At 38.6% G+C, this 17,507-nt stretch overlaps 2 protein-coding genes and 1 pseudogene across 2 annotated transcripts; 1 reads left to right on the top strand and 2 right to left on the bottom strand.

Moving 5' to 3' along the window:
- Window positions 1-2,632: 2,632 nt before the first annotated feature.
- LOC104414351 (dirigent protein 23) lies at window positions 2,633-3,571 on the bottom strand. Its single transcript, XM_010025426.3, has one exon. It carries the CDS (start codon window positions 3,509-3,511, stop codon window positions 2,924-2,926), a length of 588 nt encoding a protein of 195 aa, XP_010023728.2. The 5' UTR covers window positions 3,512-3,571; the 3' UTR covers window positions 2,633-2,923.
- Window positions 3,572-6,027: 2,456 nt separating this feature from the next.
- Window positions 6,028-6,688, bottom strand: LOC104414356 (dirigent protein 23). The gene has a single exon (XM_010025434.2). It carries the CDS (start codon window positions 6,686-6,688, stop codon window positions 6,125-6,127), a length of 564 nt encoding a protein of 187 aa, XP_010023736.2. The 3' UTR covers window positions 6,028-6,124.
- Window positions 6,689-11,110: 4,422 nt separating this feature from the next.
- On the top strand, window positions 11,111-17,154 carry LOC104414361 (annotated as a pseudogene).
- Window positions 17,155-17,507: the final 353 nt, after the last annotated feature.

A 17,507-nucleotide genomic window follows, 5' to 3' on the forward strand; every position in this document is an offset into this window, starting at 1 on the left:
TTTCACTCTCTAGTTGAAGGTTTTGGCTAATTTTGGCCGAAGGGTTGTGAAAATCTCACTTTTCTCTCCAAAGGTTGATCTAGAATTTTCTGGGTTTCTTTTCTGGAGTTGCTTCTGAAGGTGTCTTTGGGGAGCGATTCCGAGCTCTCCTCTCTCTCTCTCGTCTCTTCTCTCTTATCCCTCAAACTAGCATGCTTCATAGATCTTCTCTCCTGCATTCAACGATCTCCTAACCGGCTTTTTGCCCTCCTGCGAGGCCTACCAACTAAGCAGTCCAACAACTTTCTGACTTAGTCAAGATTTTCCCATTTTGCAGATGTTGAGTGTGCCGATTTTGCTGCGACTTTCCCGTGCTTCCAGCAGCTTATCCCTGACAAATTTCCGTCCACTTGCACTACTCATTACGGTCTTCCATCACGTGCAAAGATCAGGCCGGCTGGACAGCTACGGAGGATATGGTGGGGCCACCAAGTTGCCCACTCAACAACTCCGACTTCAAACCAACTCGTGGACTGGGATTTGTCAGCTGGTTTAGGCACTTTAATCCATGAATTTGGCTGATATTTTTTATCAATTAGCAAGCTCATATATAGTAGTTTAAGATCTTGATCGGAGTTTGTGATTTTTCCCACCCAAGTTTGCAAAAAGATCCCTCAAAGTTGGCCATCTTCTTATCCGAAAATACCCAATTTAATGCAAGTTTGGTCATTTTGGCCCAATTTGATAGATTCGACCCGGCCCAAATTCGATTTCAACTCAATTGGAGGCCCAGATGATGATTTAAGGGCTCGGGTGAAATTTTACAAAAATTTGCGAATTGGTCCCTCAACTTTTGAAAACTGCATTTTGGCCCCAAATTGCCGTTTTAATTCCAGTTTGACCTCTTGGGCTTGGCTAGTCACATTTAGATCATTGGGCCCAAATTTTTTTTTTCTTTTTTAATCTTTTTTTTTTTAATTAATTAATTTTTAATTTTTTTTTTTTTTTTACGGAAAACATCTTCCATTTTAAAAAAAAAACTATACTAAACACCTAGATAATCTACATGCAATAATAATTTTTTTTTTTTTTTTAAGGTGTCAACACCAACAAGGGCTGGATTCTCTAACTTCTGCTTTCAGCCAAGAATCGTATTTTCCTGGTTTGTCTTGAGCCAACCTTGTCTCCTCATAAGGTATTTCAGGGCAACAATTGGCGTAATGCCCAAGTCGACCACATGAGTAGCATAAATGAGGTAGTCTTTCATAATTAAAGTCGAGCCACCATTTATTCCCTCCTAAGTTAACCAATGTTCCTGTTTGCAGGGGGCATGACAGATTTAGGCTTACTTTTGCTTTGCCTATCTTGCGCCAACTATTGTTCCGAGCTTCCAGTTTTACATCCTCCACTTTGCCTAGTTTTGAGGCTATGTTCCGAACAGAGTCTTTGTTTATCTGAGCTCGGGGCAACCCTAATGTATGCACCCAAAAGGCATTATGTGAAAAGTCATAGCAATGTTCAGGGATGTGAGGATTACCTTCCAAGAGAACAAGTAAGTTACTTGCAAATGACCAAGGTCCATTTTCTGCTACTCTTTTTTTGTCCTCTACCGATTTAAATATGGAGAAAAAACCCGGCTCAATAACTTCACATTTAACAAAATATGTTTTCCATGCCTTCCTCATTGTGCTGATAAATGCCTTGAAATTTACATTCGGTTTAGAAAGCAGTTTTCCATACAAGGTTAGGTCACTTTCCTGTTTATCTTTGTTAGGTATGTGGGCATCCAGCTCGGTGACTTTATCTTCTAACCAAAAATCTCCCATACTTTTGCATAATGCTGCCAGACAGAGTTGATTTTCTTTGATTTTGTCCATCCTTAACCTGTATAGTTGTTTGTTGTGGTAGATCTGGATTTGGGTTTTGGTTTGCTGTGTGGTTTAGTGTCGGAGCTAGGTGGAGTGAAGGGAGCTCTGTTGGTGAGTATTTGATTTGGGGGTATGGTTAGGCATTGGATGAGGAGACTGTTGTGAGAGGATTACAGGGACTTGTGGAGGTTGTGGTTACTGATTCTACCGAACGTGATTTCTGGGTTTTGGGTTGAGGTTTTTGGTAGGGTTGGAGATGAAATCGAAATCAGCGATTATCTAATCTTGGGGTCAGAGAATGGGTAACTTTGCAAGTCCATGCTACTCTATCCACCATCAATCGCAAACCAGGGAGAAGAGATGTGAGGATGATGCGATTGAAAGGTAAAAAACTGGGAGGTGGTCAGTAGGGTTTTGGTGTTCTTAAAGGACAAGAATTGGGGTAGATGGCAAGGAAGCTAGTCTAGTGGAAAGGGTTTGGGTATAACCATTAGACTAAGGGAAACCACAAAATGGGAGTCTAGGGTTGCAGGAGAAACAGCTATCGACGAGGATAGGGAAGAAGCTCATACCATTGATGAGGGGAAGAGCGCCAAGGGAGCGCATAAGGGAAGCGAAAGGATTCGATTGAATCGATCAGTTGTTAGGCTGTGGTTGATTGAGCTCGCTAGATGACCGTTTTCGAATCGAAAACAGATCAAGACATAATATTGGGTTTCAGTAACTTTAAAATAGGAAATCCAAATAATAATAATAATAATAATTCATGTGGACTGCATCAAATTTCATAATCATTGGGTGGATAAAATCACTGACGTTTTCAGCAAGCTTGATTTCACGAGGCAGCAAACATCATAACATTACCTACTCCGTGATAAACCGAGTCTAATTTATACTTCATCTAGAGCCACACAAGAAAGATTCCAAACCACCAAAATCAATGAAAAATCATGAAGCACGGAGAGCATTACCAAATTGGAAACGACAGAACATCCATGCACAACTCCAATGGTGTAATTTACTCCATAACCTTTGGACTAGACTACAACACAAGCCACGATATATTTACTAAATGTCTAGTAATGCATAGCTATGACCTTATATTCAACTACAGCATCGCCGGTGGTCAGGTTAAGAAAGTACGTCTTTGCCGTCGCGACCCCACTTGCCAGCCGGAAAATGCCAGTCCCACCGACAATGGGCATCTCCCGATAGGTCTCGAGTGCCGGGTTGCGGCCCAATATGCTCAGGGTGCTGCCGTTGTACTCGGGAGTCATGAATACAAGGTTCACGTTCATGTGCAGGGCCACTGACTCGAGCCCAACCGAACCGTAGAACCCCTGTGCCCGGCCAATGAGTGGGGACTCTGGCTCGGGACCCTCGGTCAGCGGGTCATCAATCATGTTGACCACCCCGAACAGCGTCGGAGACTTCTCGGACATCGCAGCCTCGGCGACGCGCACCGCTGTGGGGTTCTTGCCCGAGAGCGTGTCGTGGAAGTAGAAGTGGAGGCGTGTGGTCTTGCGCTTGGCGTGGCTAAGCCTATTGAACCAGGCGTTCACCTTCTTGGGGTCATCCGCCTCGGCACGGGCGAGCACCACTGCAGTGGCAACCGCCAGAGCAAGAGCTGCCACCACCATTGCCGTTAAACCTGGCTTGACCATCTCTGTCTTTCGATCTGAAATCGCTGGGAAAGTGGATACTATTGGAAGGAATTTATAGGCGGAAATGAACCCAAAGAGGAGACTTATAAAGAAGACACCTTTAGGGAAAGAAGCAACAAAAGTCGTCGAGATCAATCACTTAACTGGGCGTGCTTTTTCCCTAGGGACAGGCTTCATCATGTTGTCTACGTTATGAAACGCGAGTTCACCCTATACGGACAGACGTGAGGATAGGTCTTAATCGGTCATAGGCCCAAAATAATTTTTTAAAAGTCAAGCGATTCACGAGGGACCACCGAGTCAATCTCGCGTTAGTACCGACTTTGCATCGTCCTTGCGGTTTTTGATTTGGAAATTGACACTAATCATTTCTTTTTAATCAGAAGTTAACTATTTAAGGGCATGCTTTGCACGAAAGAACGTGTTAGAAAAAGGCATATGAGCTCCGAATATGCAGGGTAGGTGAATGCATGGTAATTTCATTTCACTTAATTTTATCGAAAATTTGAATCTAGGGAAAGCGATATTAGCATGTTACATTTCTTCAAAATCGAGGAGTATTAACGACAAAAGCTCCGTAAGAAAATCACTTATTTAATATAAACAAAACTTTCAAACCCAAGATCACCTATATATTACATATTTATTCAGTACACTTAAAAGATTATTTGAATTATTAACACTTGCCTAATTTACAGATTTAGTTCTTACCAAGCCACTTTACTTTTGAATTCTAATCGATCCTCTTTACTTAGGTCTTCCACTTCAATCTCCCTTTTACCTAGACGGCACTTAGCCATTTGCATATCGTCACTTCTAATGAGCCCATCCATCACTCATCACGGTTAGGACATTATGCTTATAGTGCACTGTCCTAACACATTTCTATAATTTGATAATGCAATTGTAGAATTTTCATGCATTGTCTAATATTATTTATTGGCCCTCTATTTCACAAATATAAAGGGTGATATCGCAATCGATGGCAATGTAAATTAATATAGAAATCTTCCAATATGCTCTTCTTTAACGCGGTGAACGTTTATGATTAAAATTGGCAGCATTGAATTGACGTGATTAGGACCCTATTATTGGATACTTGCAATTACTTTGTAGTAAAGTTTTTTAAACCCAATCACATGTGTTGGTTAAAGTTTTTTAAACCCAATCACATGTGTTGGTTCGGGTCAATTAAGGCTATCTCCCTAACATAAGCTAGTCGGTGTAACGGGGGAATGTTACCGATACACTTTCTATGCAATTTTTCTTTTTCTTTTTCGTTTGGGGGCGGTAGGTGTGGAAGCCGATCTAAAGAGAGATAAGCACATTAGTTCAACCTCAAATTTTCACCCCATGAAAATATTGGAATTATGGGTTTTTCTTTTTTAATCTCTATGAGAAAGGGCACTCTAATCTATATAACAATTAAAGCCGAAATTGAGAGAACATTAGTTACAGTGCTTCTCACGTGCCACTTCAACCTGCCTTCGTGATTGCCACGTGGCGCACATATCGCCAATAAGCTTTTGGCTTAATGATTTGATGCATATCGGGTTCCCATTTCTTACTGGATCTTACTTTCTGCAAATGAATAGAAAAAATACATGAATATTTTATCCTCTTATTGAGTTTGAACTTAAATGGAGGATAAACTAGAGAAAGCGTTTTAAATCATGCTCTACTCTAACGGGGCTTATTACAAGGTAGTTTCTTAAATAGATTTTCAAATGGCGAAAATTTTGAGCCAAACATAAAACGCTGAAAATTGTTTTAATACTTAATCAGTGTTTTTTGCAAATGCAATTGTCCAATCAAATTAGGATATGTATTCAAAATATAACAATTAAACTTGAAATCAGACATTGGTCGATTAAATGGGCTAAATCAAATGAATATTTATCTATATAAAATTCAAAACGGATTTTGTAGTTGCTTAAATCAATGTTAATATCAATTGTGTCGCTCAAACTTTTCTGAAGAGTGGGAAAGTATTTATCCATATCAAACTCAATGTTATTGTTAAGTGATTGACACTTGGCTACCTAGCGTACCCCATGGGCACGATAATTTGTGCTTAGCCAGTTCAATTTACTGTAAGATAGTTGTCCTACTGAAACCGAATTAGTAAAAAAAAAATAAAAAAGTTAATTTTCATGTGTAGTTGCTTCCAATTTTCATGTATTTATCTATATCAAACTCAATGTTATTGTTAATTTTCATGTAGTTGCTTCCAATTTCAGCACTATTAGGTGGGTAAAAATCATTGACATTTTCAGCAGGATCTATTTCAGAGAGGCGAAAACTGTACGTGACTGGTACATCACCTGCTCTCTTCGTATTTCGGTTAGGTCACAGTATCTCTGACCAGTGATGAAACCGAGTCCAGTTTAGTTCTTTTTTTTTTTTTTTTTTTTTGTCAAAGAGTTAGTTCACCTAAGGTCACACAACAAGACAGAAAGCATGTAGAGCATTACCAAATTAGAAACAAACCATCTACACACAAACTACAGCGATATAATTACGCCGTAAACAACCTTTGGATCCCACAAAGTCAAAGGTCAAAAGAAAAGAAAAATGGACAACGACATTAGCCATGACTTGTCCAATTAATGTCTAGTAATGCATAGCTATTACATTGTATTCAACTACCGCATCAAAGGTGGTGAGGTTGAGAAAGTATGTCTTTGCCGTTGCGACTCCGCTCGCCAACCTGAAAAAGCCAGTCCCGCCGACGATGGGCATCTCCCGGTAGGTCTCATATGTCGGGTTGTGGCCCATTATGCTCAGAGTGCTGCCATTATACTCCGGACTCGTGAATACGAGGTTGATGTTCATGAGTAGGCTCAGTGACTCCAGCCCAGCTGAGCCATAGAACCCTTGAGCCCGGCCCACAAGGGGGGACTCTGGCTCGGGTCCCTCGGTCAACGGGTCGTCGATCATGAAGACCACCCCGAATAGTGTCGGGGACTTCTTGGTCATCGTGGCTTCAGCAATGCGCGCTGCTGTGGGACTCTTGCCTGAGACCGTGTCGTGGAAGTAGAAGCGGAGGCGTGTGGTCTTACGCTCAGCGTGGCTAAGCCTATTGAACCACTTGTCCACCTTCTTGGGGTCATCCGCCACGGCATGGGCAAGCCGTGCGGCCATGGCCACCAGAGCAAGAGCCGCCACCATCACCATTGCCGTTAAACCTAGCTTTGCCATCTCTCTTTTAATCTGATATTGTGTGGAAAGTAGCTACTTTTGGAAAGAATTAACAGGCGAAAATGAACCCAAGAGGAGACTTATAAGTAGAAGACGCCTTTAGAGGCGGAAGCGACAGAAGTCGTCAAGTCATCGTCCTTGCGGTATTCAGTTTGGATTTGAAACTAATAAAAACAATATAAATGGCATCTTTGCACGTTCTAGGGGCTAAAAAATGGCACGCTCTGCAGGAGAGAACATGTTAAAGGACGCACATAAATTTCAAGAGAAAAGACAAACACCACAAATATTATAACTTTTATATAGTGATTCTTTTTATTATCAGAACTTTTTAAACAATTACTTAAACGTCGTAACTTAAAAAAAAAAAAAAAAGTTTATTTGAGTGACATTGGTGATTTCCCTTACTAGAAAATCTAACATGGCATTGAAATTCATAGTACTTGTAGTGACTTTGTTTAAAAAGATTAATGACACTCGGGTGATCAGTTGAAAAGTTATAATATTAAAATGAGCGCTGCATAAAAATTATAAAACTTGCGGTGTTCCTTTTCTTAAATGTAGAGCGTATAAACATATGTTAATTTCTTATCACAGGTCGAAACTTTGAATGTAGAAAAAGAATTACATCAGCGTATTATGTTTCTTCAAATATAAGGAATGTTGATAACGGACACTTTGCAAGAAAATCGCTAATCTACTATGAACGAAATGTTCAATCCAAGATCGTGTATAAATTCAAAACACCTTTGGATAACGCTAACCTATTAAACCAATTGGATAGTGCGAAGAATCCACAGATTTAATTCTGATCGAGCCTCCTTACTTAGGTCGTCCTCTCCAATCTCCCTTTTACCATGACAGCCCTTGATGGATAGAACCCTAGAGCATGTACTTTTGGAAATGGAGAGGGGACCATAGCCATTTGTATATAATCGTGTCTAATGGACCCATCCATCACCTGTCACTATTAAACACTAACACCCATAGTAAGCCGACCTACCACATTTCTATCTGGCCAGGATGTGTAAAACCCAATACAATTCGAAAATGTGATTGTACTAAGTTTTCGTGCACTGTCTAACATGCTTATAGTAGCCTGTTTCTGCAAATACAAAGTGATCTCCTAATCAATGCAATGCCAATTAATGTAGACACTTTCCAATAGGCCCTACTCTCTTACGCAAACGTTCATGATTTTAATTGGAGAGTAATAAAATATCGGAATTCACGTGATTGGATACCGGCACTTGGTTTGTCGTGAAGTTTCTCAAACCAATATTAAACCATACCAATACACTTTTCTTTGCAATGTGAATACTGAACGTAGACGATACACACTTCTTTGCAACATTTCTTTATTCTTAGCGTAGGGGTTGATAGGTGTGTGTTAAGGATTCAATGCACAATCATAAGAAAAATAAAGAGTCAAGTAAGAAGAAGAATTCGAGACACACGATTTTATTTTTGTTCACCATTAAACTAAGGCTACGTTCAGTAGATGATTATACTATAATTAGCACATCGCACTTTTCTATTACATTCTTCAATTATAAGACAAAGAGATTATATAATCGAGTAGCTATTTATAGTTCTAAATCTAAATTATTAATAAAATATGAGCTCAAAGTTTAAAAGCCATCTAGTGATTCGGGGAGTATGAACCATGCCCCAATAGTGTGGGAGCCATTTTTGATTAGCAAATAGCGATGATAGTTATTTCATCACTTTTCTACGCTTCAATGTAGAATTAGATGGTTATGGGTTTTGTTTCTCATTGAAACCCGGATTCAATTGGGCAGTCGGGACGGTGAGTTACTGTGATATTTTTCCCTCGATGTTATTTGGCTGCAAGGATGGTGTCTAGGGTTTATCATCTGAGAAAAAAATAATAAAAAATAAATAAAAAGAGAGAGAGAGAGAGAGGGATGAAAAGGCGGGGCAACCGCAGTGGCAAATTTGAAAGATTCTTGATGGAAGATACGCATTTTAAGGAGAAGCAAGAGACAGAGCTTAAGGTTCTTGTTTTTTTGTTGATTGAATGAGTAGCTACATGCTAGGCCGTAAAAAAAAATTTCATCCATTGTCTTGTCTTTAGGTCGAATCGCATGGTGTGCCAGAAAAAAATACGAGATTAAAATCTTTTCGTTCTCCATCATTTTGGTTTTTAGTGTAGGATGTCACCTTGGGGACCTCCAAGCATCTCTTGATGGCATCGATGGAAAAATGTTGGCTCGAAAAACTGAAAAATAAAAGACATTTCCTCGATGTCACCAATTGTGGCAACTCCTCTTGACAACCGGAAAGCAAGGGTCCGTTGGTTGTAGGCATCTCCCGATGGGATTCCTAAGTCATGTTGCGATCCATGATGCTTAGGGTTCTTTCATAGAATACGAGGTTCATGTTCACGAGCAGGCCTGACGGCTCGATCCCCGCCGAGGACGGAGGATGTCTGCTCGGGGTGTTTCGTCAATAGATCGTCCATCATCATCTTTATGCGGGAAATAGTCAGGACTTCTCGGTCGTCGAGCTCTTTCTAGGAGGTTGTGGAAATAGAACTGAATGTGTGCGGTTTTTGGCTTCGAATGTTTGAGCTTAGCGAACCAACTTGCCACCATTAGGGTGTCATCGGCCATGGCGAGAGCAATCGGCTCATTGGCGATCATCGTAGATAAAATCACCGCTAGTGCTAAAACTAGCTAGCTTGATCGCTGGCTCTCTTTATTTGATAATCCAATCCTTAATTTATTTAGGAAAAGTCTTGAACTCGTGTTTCCTAGAGATGAATCTCAATTGCAGACTGAATCTAGTCAATATAGTAGTAACTTTTCAAATGTAGTTTTCAAAATTTCACACCTGATTATGGTTATGACTCTCAAGAGATCATTCTAGCGTAACATTAGCCAATGTGTCTTCACAATCTTTCCACCACTATGAACATGTTTTGTCATCTATGACAAAAATCTACTTCACTACACTAGATCTACTAAATGAAAATTACAAAAAAATCTTAAACCTATTGCAATTTTTCCAAATCAATGTCCTAAACTTTTTTTTTTTTTTTTTGGCTAATTCAGTTCTAAATCTTTTGCAATTATGTCAATTCGGTCTATTCGGCCACTTTTGGCTAGCTAGCACTGACGTGAATGCGGACCATCCAACCAACACTGATGTGGCCCTTGGTGGCATTCCACCCATCACTTTTCTTGTCTTAACGAGAACTACGACCCTACACTATCAAAAATAAATTTTGATTCACAGAAAATAAAAAAAGGAAGGGCGAACAATAGATGGGTGTTGGGATTTCCATCCCTGAATGTCCGACAGCAATGTTTCTCAAAATTTCAGCCAAAAAAAAAAATTATAAACGTCAACAATGATAAGGAAATATGAAAAACATCGCTCTGATACCAATGTTGGAAACGGATTCCTGAAAAATGAACCAATGTTGGAATGATCGAATACCGAAAATAAAACACGTGCCCGAGAAATATATAACACCAATCGAAAGATATATTACGGAGATGAACATATCTTGTTTGCCAGAGATTAAGAACTCGTTACAGTTTCAGAGGAATCGATTGAAGCCTTGGAATATTCTTCAAAAGGGAGTGTCTCAAGGGATGGAAATGAATGTATTGTTTCATTCTCTTTTTTCAGAATGTCCCTCCTTTTTCATATCTATACAGCAGTTATTTTCACTTAAAAAATAAATACCCCTTCCTTTTATGGGCCCTTCCTTAATGAGCCGGGTTTGGCCCAACATGGGCAAACGGGTTTGACTTGGCTCATAAAAAATAAAAATAAAAACCATCAGGAAGGCTAAAAAGCCCAAAGCAGGTCTCGACCTACTTTGGGCTTTCGGCATTTTGGAAATGCAAGTCCACTTTTACAATTCATCCATTGACCTTTTTTTTTCCCCGAGCATTTATCTTCCCCATACCCCAATCGCCAGAGACTAGATTTGGCCGCCGGTGGTTGGCCAGCTATTGATCGGTGACGGAGTTTCATTGGATTTGATTTTTATTTTTAAAAATAAAAAATAAAAGCATTTTGCAAATGTAAGATTTACCAAACGATATTTACGCAAAAGTCACTTTTCAATGCACTTTAAATTATAATTTGCCAAATACTAAAGCATTTTGAAAAACCCATTTACCTTAAAGGTGTTTGCATTTTCCCAAAGACATTTCCTTAAAGCTGAACCAAACGGGCTCATTATCCTTGTAAGCGTTGACTTTGGGTCTATAAGGGAAAAACAAATGCGTCTTCCCGAAAACAACGATACAAAGCAAAAGAGTAATAAAAAAATATAAATGTGAAACTGGAGGATCGACGTAAAGTACTCAAACTTTACGTTTCCAACAAAATCCTCAATCTCTCTCTCTCTCGCTTGCAATGCGTCTACAACTAGTGCCCTTGCTTCTCGCAACGGCACTCAGTGTAAGACTGAGCCAAATGTGCTCAAGCTCGACATTGAACACCATCTCAGATGCTGACAAAATCGTCAGCTTCGGCCAGTATGCAGGGTACATCACCGTGGATGAGAAGCAACAAAGAGCTCTCTTCTATTACTTCGCCGAAGCTGAAGCTGGCCCGGCTTCGGAGCCTCTCGTGCTTTGGCTCAATGGAGGTAAAAGCGTCTGGACTAGATTTGAGAGGGTGATGGTAAGAAATGAAATGAACATGTTGAAAAGTACTGGAGTTTGCGTGTGTGGTGTTTGCACTTTGCAGGGCCTAGTTGTTCATCCGTTGGAGTTGGTGCGTTCATTGAGCACGGACCATTCAAGCCCAGTGGAGATCTGCTCCTGAAAAATGACTATAGCTGGAATAAAGGTTGAGCATATGCTCTTAGCAGCTTAAACACATTTGAACATGTTATCTCTCGTTGCTCATAGGAAACTGAATTATGTTAGAAGTGAAAATCAAATGCGGAAACCAGGATCGATTATAGACAAATCTTCAGCCATTGTTCACATTCATGTTCATCGGAAAATCCTGAAAATTCATAGAAATATTGGGCACACTCTACTAACCCAATTCCCACGTGTACTGATGGTGTATTCCAAAATTGAGAGGGTTTGTATTAGATCTTGTGATTATCCGTTAGAAATGAACGATCGTTCATTTTATATACCACATCCCATCAAGATGGTTACCAAATGGGTAGTTGTCATGAAAATGTATGAAGCGTGGAAACACTATATGTCGAATAACTACCATTTTAAAGAGAAAATGTGGATCCGAAAATGTGGGATCACACAATATAAATAACATTCTCCCACTTGATCCCATCATTTTCATCATACAGATTATCCAATCAACCCTATGTTTATTCCAGAACAAAATATAAATATTATTCTCATAAATAAACAACAAATTGTGCATACCAAAAACTGAGAATCAACATTACAACAAAATAAGAGTTTCATACAATAAAAATCGTCCATATGACGAAAATCACATGATGGGACCTATTCCCATACTAGTTACATGAATCTTATACTTCATCGGTAACATGCCTTTAATAAAGGATCAGCTATCATCAATTCAATGGTAACGTGTTCTATGACCACTTTATTCTCCTTAACACGTTCCCTTTATGGCTAAATACTTGATGTCGATATGCTTACTTCGACTGCTACTTTTGGCATTTTTAGCCATAAAAACCACAGCTAAATTGTCATAATATATTCTTAATAGCCTAGAAATAGAATCAACAATTCTAAACCCAACAATAAAACTCTTCAGCCATACACCATGCGAGGTAGCCTCAAAACAAGAAACAAACTCAACCTCCATAGTGAAAGTAGCAGTCAAAGTTTGCTTCGCACTTCTCCATGACACAACTCCACCAACTAACATAAAAATGTATCAAGATGTTGATTTTCGTGAATCAACACAATCTGCGAAGTCCGCATCTAAATAACCAACTACTTCCAGGTTGTCAATCCATCTATACATAAGCATGTAGTCTTTGGTACCTTAAAGGTATCTCATCACTTTCTTTGCAGCTCTTCAATGGTCCATACTTGGATTACTCTGATATCTTCCCAACATTTCCACATCAAAAGCGATGTTAGATCGAGTGCAAACCTGAGCATACATTAAGCTTCCGACAACATAAGCATATGGAATGTTATTCATTTGTTCATTTTCTAGATCGTTCTTTAGGCATTGGTCAAATTGAACCTGTCACCCTTCACAATGGGTGCTATATTTGGTGAACAATCTTTCATCTGAAATCTCTCTAGGACTTTATTGATATAGGTTTCTTGAGATAGTCCTAAAATTCCTCTAGATCTATCTCTATGGATCTTAAGTGTCCCTCCGTGCCAAGTTTTGGCACTTGGGCTATACTTCTCCCGATAATAAAACCTATATCCGTTGGACCTTTCGGCATATCCATTGAAATATCAACTTATAATCTTTGGGTCCAACTTCTTTTCTTGTGGATTGTAAACTTTCACTTTAGATGAGCATCTCCAAACACGTACATGTTGCAAACTTAGTTTTCAACCTTTAAATAACTTAAAAGCTGTCTTTAGGACAGCCTTAGTCAGGACTCAATTTAATATGTACACTGTCGTCTTAAGTGCTTCAGTCCACAAAGACTTAGGAAGTTTGGAGCCGCTGAGCATATTTTGTACCATGTCCAATAAAGTTTGTTTTCTTCTTCCGCTACATTGTTTTGGTCCGGAGAACCAAGAATAGTATATTGGGCAAATATCACATACTCTTGAAGAAACTTTGCAAATGGATTAGGTGCTTGTCCATCTTTAGTGTATTTACCATAGAATTCTCCACCTCTATCTGATCTCATGATCTTAATTTGTTTGCCGCAGTGTTTCTCTATTTCTGCCTTAAATACCTTAAAAGTATCTAATGCTTCATGCTTATTATGAAGCAAGTAGAGATACATGTAATGTGAGTAATCATCTATGAAAAAGATGAAGTATTTTTGACAACATAAGTCCATATTCGGACTACAAATATCCGTATGTATATTTCTAATATTTATTTACTCCTCTTGGCACATTTCTTCTTCTTGTTGGTCTGATTTCCATTTATGCAATCCACACACCAGTATCACAATCAGTAAAATCTAAAGTACTGAGTACTCCATCATTTACCAATCCCTTAATTTTTTTTTATGGAGATATGTCATAATCTCCGGTGCCACAATGTAGAGGAATCTTCTTTCACAACACATCGTTTTATACTAGCGTTATTATGAACATGCATCGCGTTATAATATGCATTGTCTTGTAAATTTATTCGAAAAAAACAATCAAACAAAATACCACTCCCAACAATTTCAAATTTAAATGATAAACAGAAGTTTGAATCTGAAAAGTTAAAATACTAACCCAAAGGTACAAGTCTTGAAATTGAAATAAAGTTTCTAGAGAAACTAGAACATAAAAGGTCATTTCCAAATTCAAAACAAAGCCACTATTGAGAATTAGTCTACATGTCTCAATAATTTCGACATGCGAACGTATCTTGTTTCCTAGATAAATGCTTTGTTTACTTCACACTGGCTTCCTGTGGTTTTGAAAACCCTACAAGGAATTCGAAATGTGGATTGTAGATCCAAAATCAATCCACCATGTGTTGTGACTCACATCAGCCATATTAGATTCATAACAAACACAAGAGATTAGATTACCTTTCTTCTCAAGACAGGCCTTAAATCCGACGCAATCTTTCCTTATATGCCCATTCTTTTTACAGAAGAAACATTTGAATTCTTTCTTAATGTCAGCTTGGGGAGTTATTTTACATTTTCCCTTATACTTGCCATGTCCCTTATTCTTTTCTTGTGTTGCCAAATGAGCACTCTCTCCCAATTACATAATCAGTCTTTCTTCATCTTGAACACACATGGTCATGAGTTCATTAATTGACAATTTATTCTTATGTGTGTTGTAAGAAATCTTAAAAGGTGCATACTGTTGTGGGAGAGTGTTCAAAATATAATGCACAAGAAATGATTTAGATATCTCAACCTCAAAGTTCTTAAGTTGAGCCGCAATATCTCATTTGCATGATGTGTTCACGCACACCTCTAACACTAGTGAGCTTTAATGATGAAAACTTCATAATTAGGGTCATGGCATGCGCTTTCTCAAAAATCTCAAACTGCGCATCAATGGCCTCCAATAAAGCATTAACATTGTTATGCTGAGCAATCGAACCACGAATACTATGAGATATTTTAGCCTTAACAGTTGGAATGGTAGAGGGCTATCTCAGTTGCAATGCTTGAATCGGTAGGAGCAGGTGGTTCATCCTTCCTTATAGCATAGTCAATGTCCATCCACCCCAATTGAAGAAGTACTAACTCCTTCCAAATTTTATAGTTCTCATCATTCAATATGGGAACATCACACTTAAATTCAGAGAAATTCACAAATTGCACAATTGCATATCAAATAATTATGCTTATGTCACAAAATTTGAGGCAAAAGATACATAAATCATGTTTTACCAATGTAAACACGTCACGAATATGAATCACATAACATAAAAACTGCATGTGGGCTAAGTTTTTAATTTAAATAGATTCATAATTACATTATGAAGAAACTACCATATTATATAATTTTTCTTAATCCCTGTGGGTAAATTAAGAAAAACTAAAATGATATTTCATCCTAATTAACCATATTAATATAATGAAAATTCATGTGGAATAAAATTCATCATATTAATATAATTAATTACAATCAATGTCTATTTTTAAATATGATCCGAAGGCTCTTAATATATAATTAATTAATTAAAGATGCCATGGCCTCTCTCTAATTAATTAAATATATGGATCATTGGACATTTAATTTCATGTATAAAATATTCATAAAAATGCATGAAATGACAAAATAGTAAATAAATTCACCAAAGGGTAGAACAATATTGTAAAATTGTAGAAAGGGCAAAACGAGAATTTTAAAAATGGCGTAGGAGCAAAAGGGTAAAAAAAAAAGGGCTGCAACACGTCAGGCATGTGCCGAGCATGGCTCGCACGTGCGTAATCCACTGCACAAGTGCATGCGCCTAGCAACTGCCATGGGTAGTTCTGCGTGCGTGGGCCCAAGCACCAACGGTTGGCGCTCGCATGGATCCCACGTGGTTGCGCGCGCGTGGTGCGTGGGTTCCACACTCCTACAACTGTAGCACGCACGTGAAGCCCACGCGCCTTCTCCCTTGCGCTCAGAACCCTTTTCTTCACGATTTTCGCCGTTCTGCAGCAATTTTGCCGGCTGTTTCTTCTCCAGCAATCCATCTAAGACACAAATAAATAATGGGTTTTGGAGAGAATGCCAGCACGACCACATGGATTCAAGTTTCGGTGAAAATGACAAAGAAATTTGCCCCAAATCAAATGAAAATTTCCCAGAACACAAACCCTTAACCACTGTGACTTCCGCTACCCGATTAGCCTCCGGCGAACACTGATATGCCAAAATAACTCATGACGTATTGGTCCAAAATCAAGGGGTGGGTCGCCGAAATTTGCCTAGAATCAGCGAGTTTCTCTATTGGCCTAAAAAATCCGAATATTGTTCATCTTCAAAAGCCCGAAAAATACACCAAGAATCAACAAAAAAACAAGGTAGAGGCACTAAACTTGCTCTGATACCCAATGTTAGAAGTGAAAATCAAATGCGGAAACCAGGATCAATTATAGACAAACCTCCAGCCATTGAACGTATTCACATTCGTCGGCAAATCCTGAAAATTCAGAGAAATATTAGGCACACTCTATTAACCCAATTCCCTCGCGTACTAATGGTGTATTCCAAGATTGAGAGGGTTTGTGTTAAACCTTGTGATTACCCGTTATAAATGAACGATCATTTCTTTTATATACCATCTCCCATCAAGACGGTTAGCAAATGGACAGTTGTCACAAAAAAGTACGGAGCGTGGAAACACTACATGTCGAATAACCGCCACTTTAAAGAGAAAATGTGGGATCACACAATAAATAACAAATTGGACCTTGTGTCAAATATATTATTGTCAAGCGTGAATGTAACGGTGATTGCATTCGCTCCATTGGAGATTCTGTAATCGGCTAATGCTTGCATTTTTCAATTTATTTGCAAAAGCAAACATGTTGTACCTGGAATCTCCTGCAGGAATTGGTTTCTCTTACTGTGTCAATACTTCTTATTATAACTCCATCGACGACAAGATGATAGGTTCTTTTCCTTGCAAATTGTAATATATTTTTAACAAATTAAAGTGCAGCGATGATCTTCAGATGTAATCTAAAGTTGAATTTAAGTACTATTACCAGCTAAACAATGCTTCGACATTTCAGCGAGCAACAATGTCGCATTCCTCTACAACTAGTTTGAAAAATTCTCAGAATACAAGGAAAGAGATTTATCATCACGGGAGATAGCTATGCAAGTGAACTAGTGATTTAGATTTTGTGAACACTAGTTTGCGCGGTTGAATGAATCGGAAGTTCCCTGACTGCGGAATTTTGATCTCTATCTAATTTTACTCTTACCAAGTCACCAGTTTAGTCATTATGTCTATCAGGTTATTTACTGTAACAATCTTTTTCACAATAACATTACCATTAGCTAAAATATCTCGAATGAAGTGGTATCTAATGTCGATATGCTTCGTTCGCTCGTGATAAACTAGATTATATGCCAAATATATTACACATCGGTTAGCACAGTGTATATCTGGATATCTTGAAATTCGACCCGTTTCGAAATATATGAAATGGTTATATTATCAATGCATTGATAATTGAATTTATTCTAAA

This window comes from Eucalyptus grandis, chromosome 1 (assembly GCF_016545825.1).
Source record: "Eucalyptus grandis isolate ANBG69807.140 chromosome 1, ASM1654582v1, whole genome shotgun sequence".
Taxonomy (NCBI): Eukaryota; Viridiplantae; Streptophyta; class Magnoliopsida; order Myrtales; family Myrtaceae; genus Eucalyptus; species Eucalyptus grandis.

What these genes read in the sequence shown, in the direction of transcription:
- LOC104414351 (XM_010025426.3), bottom strand. Translation starts at nt 3,511, where the DNA reads ATGGTCAAGCCAGGTTTAACGGCAATGGTGGTGGCAGCTCTTGCTCTG.
- LOC104414356 (XM_010025434.2), bottom strand. Translation starts at nt 6,688, where the DNA reads ATGGTGATGGTGGCGGCTCTTGCTCTGGTGGCCATGGCCGCACGGCTT.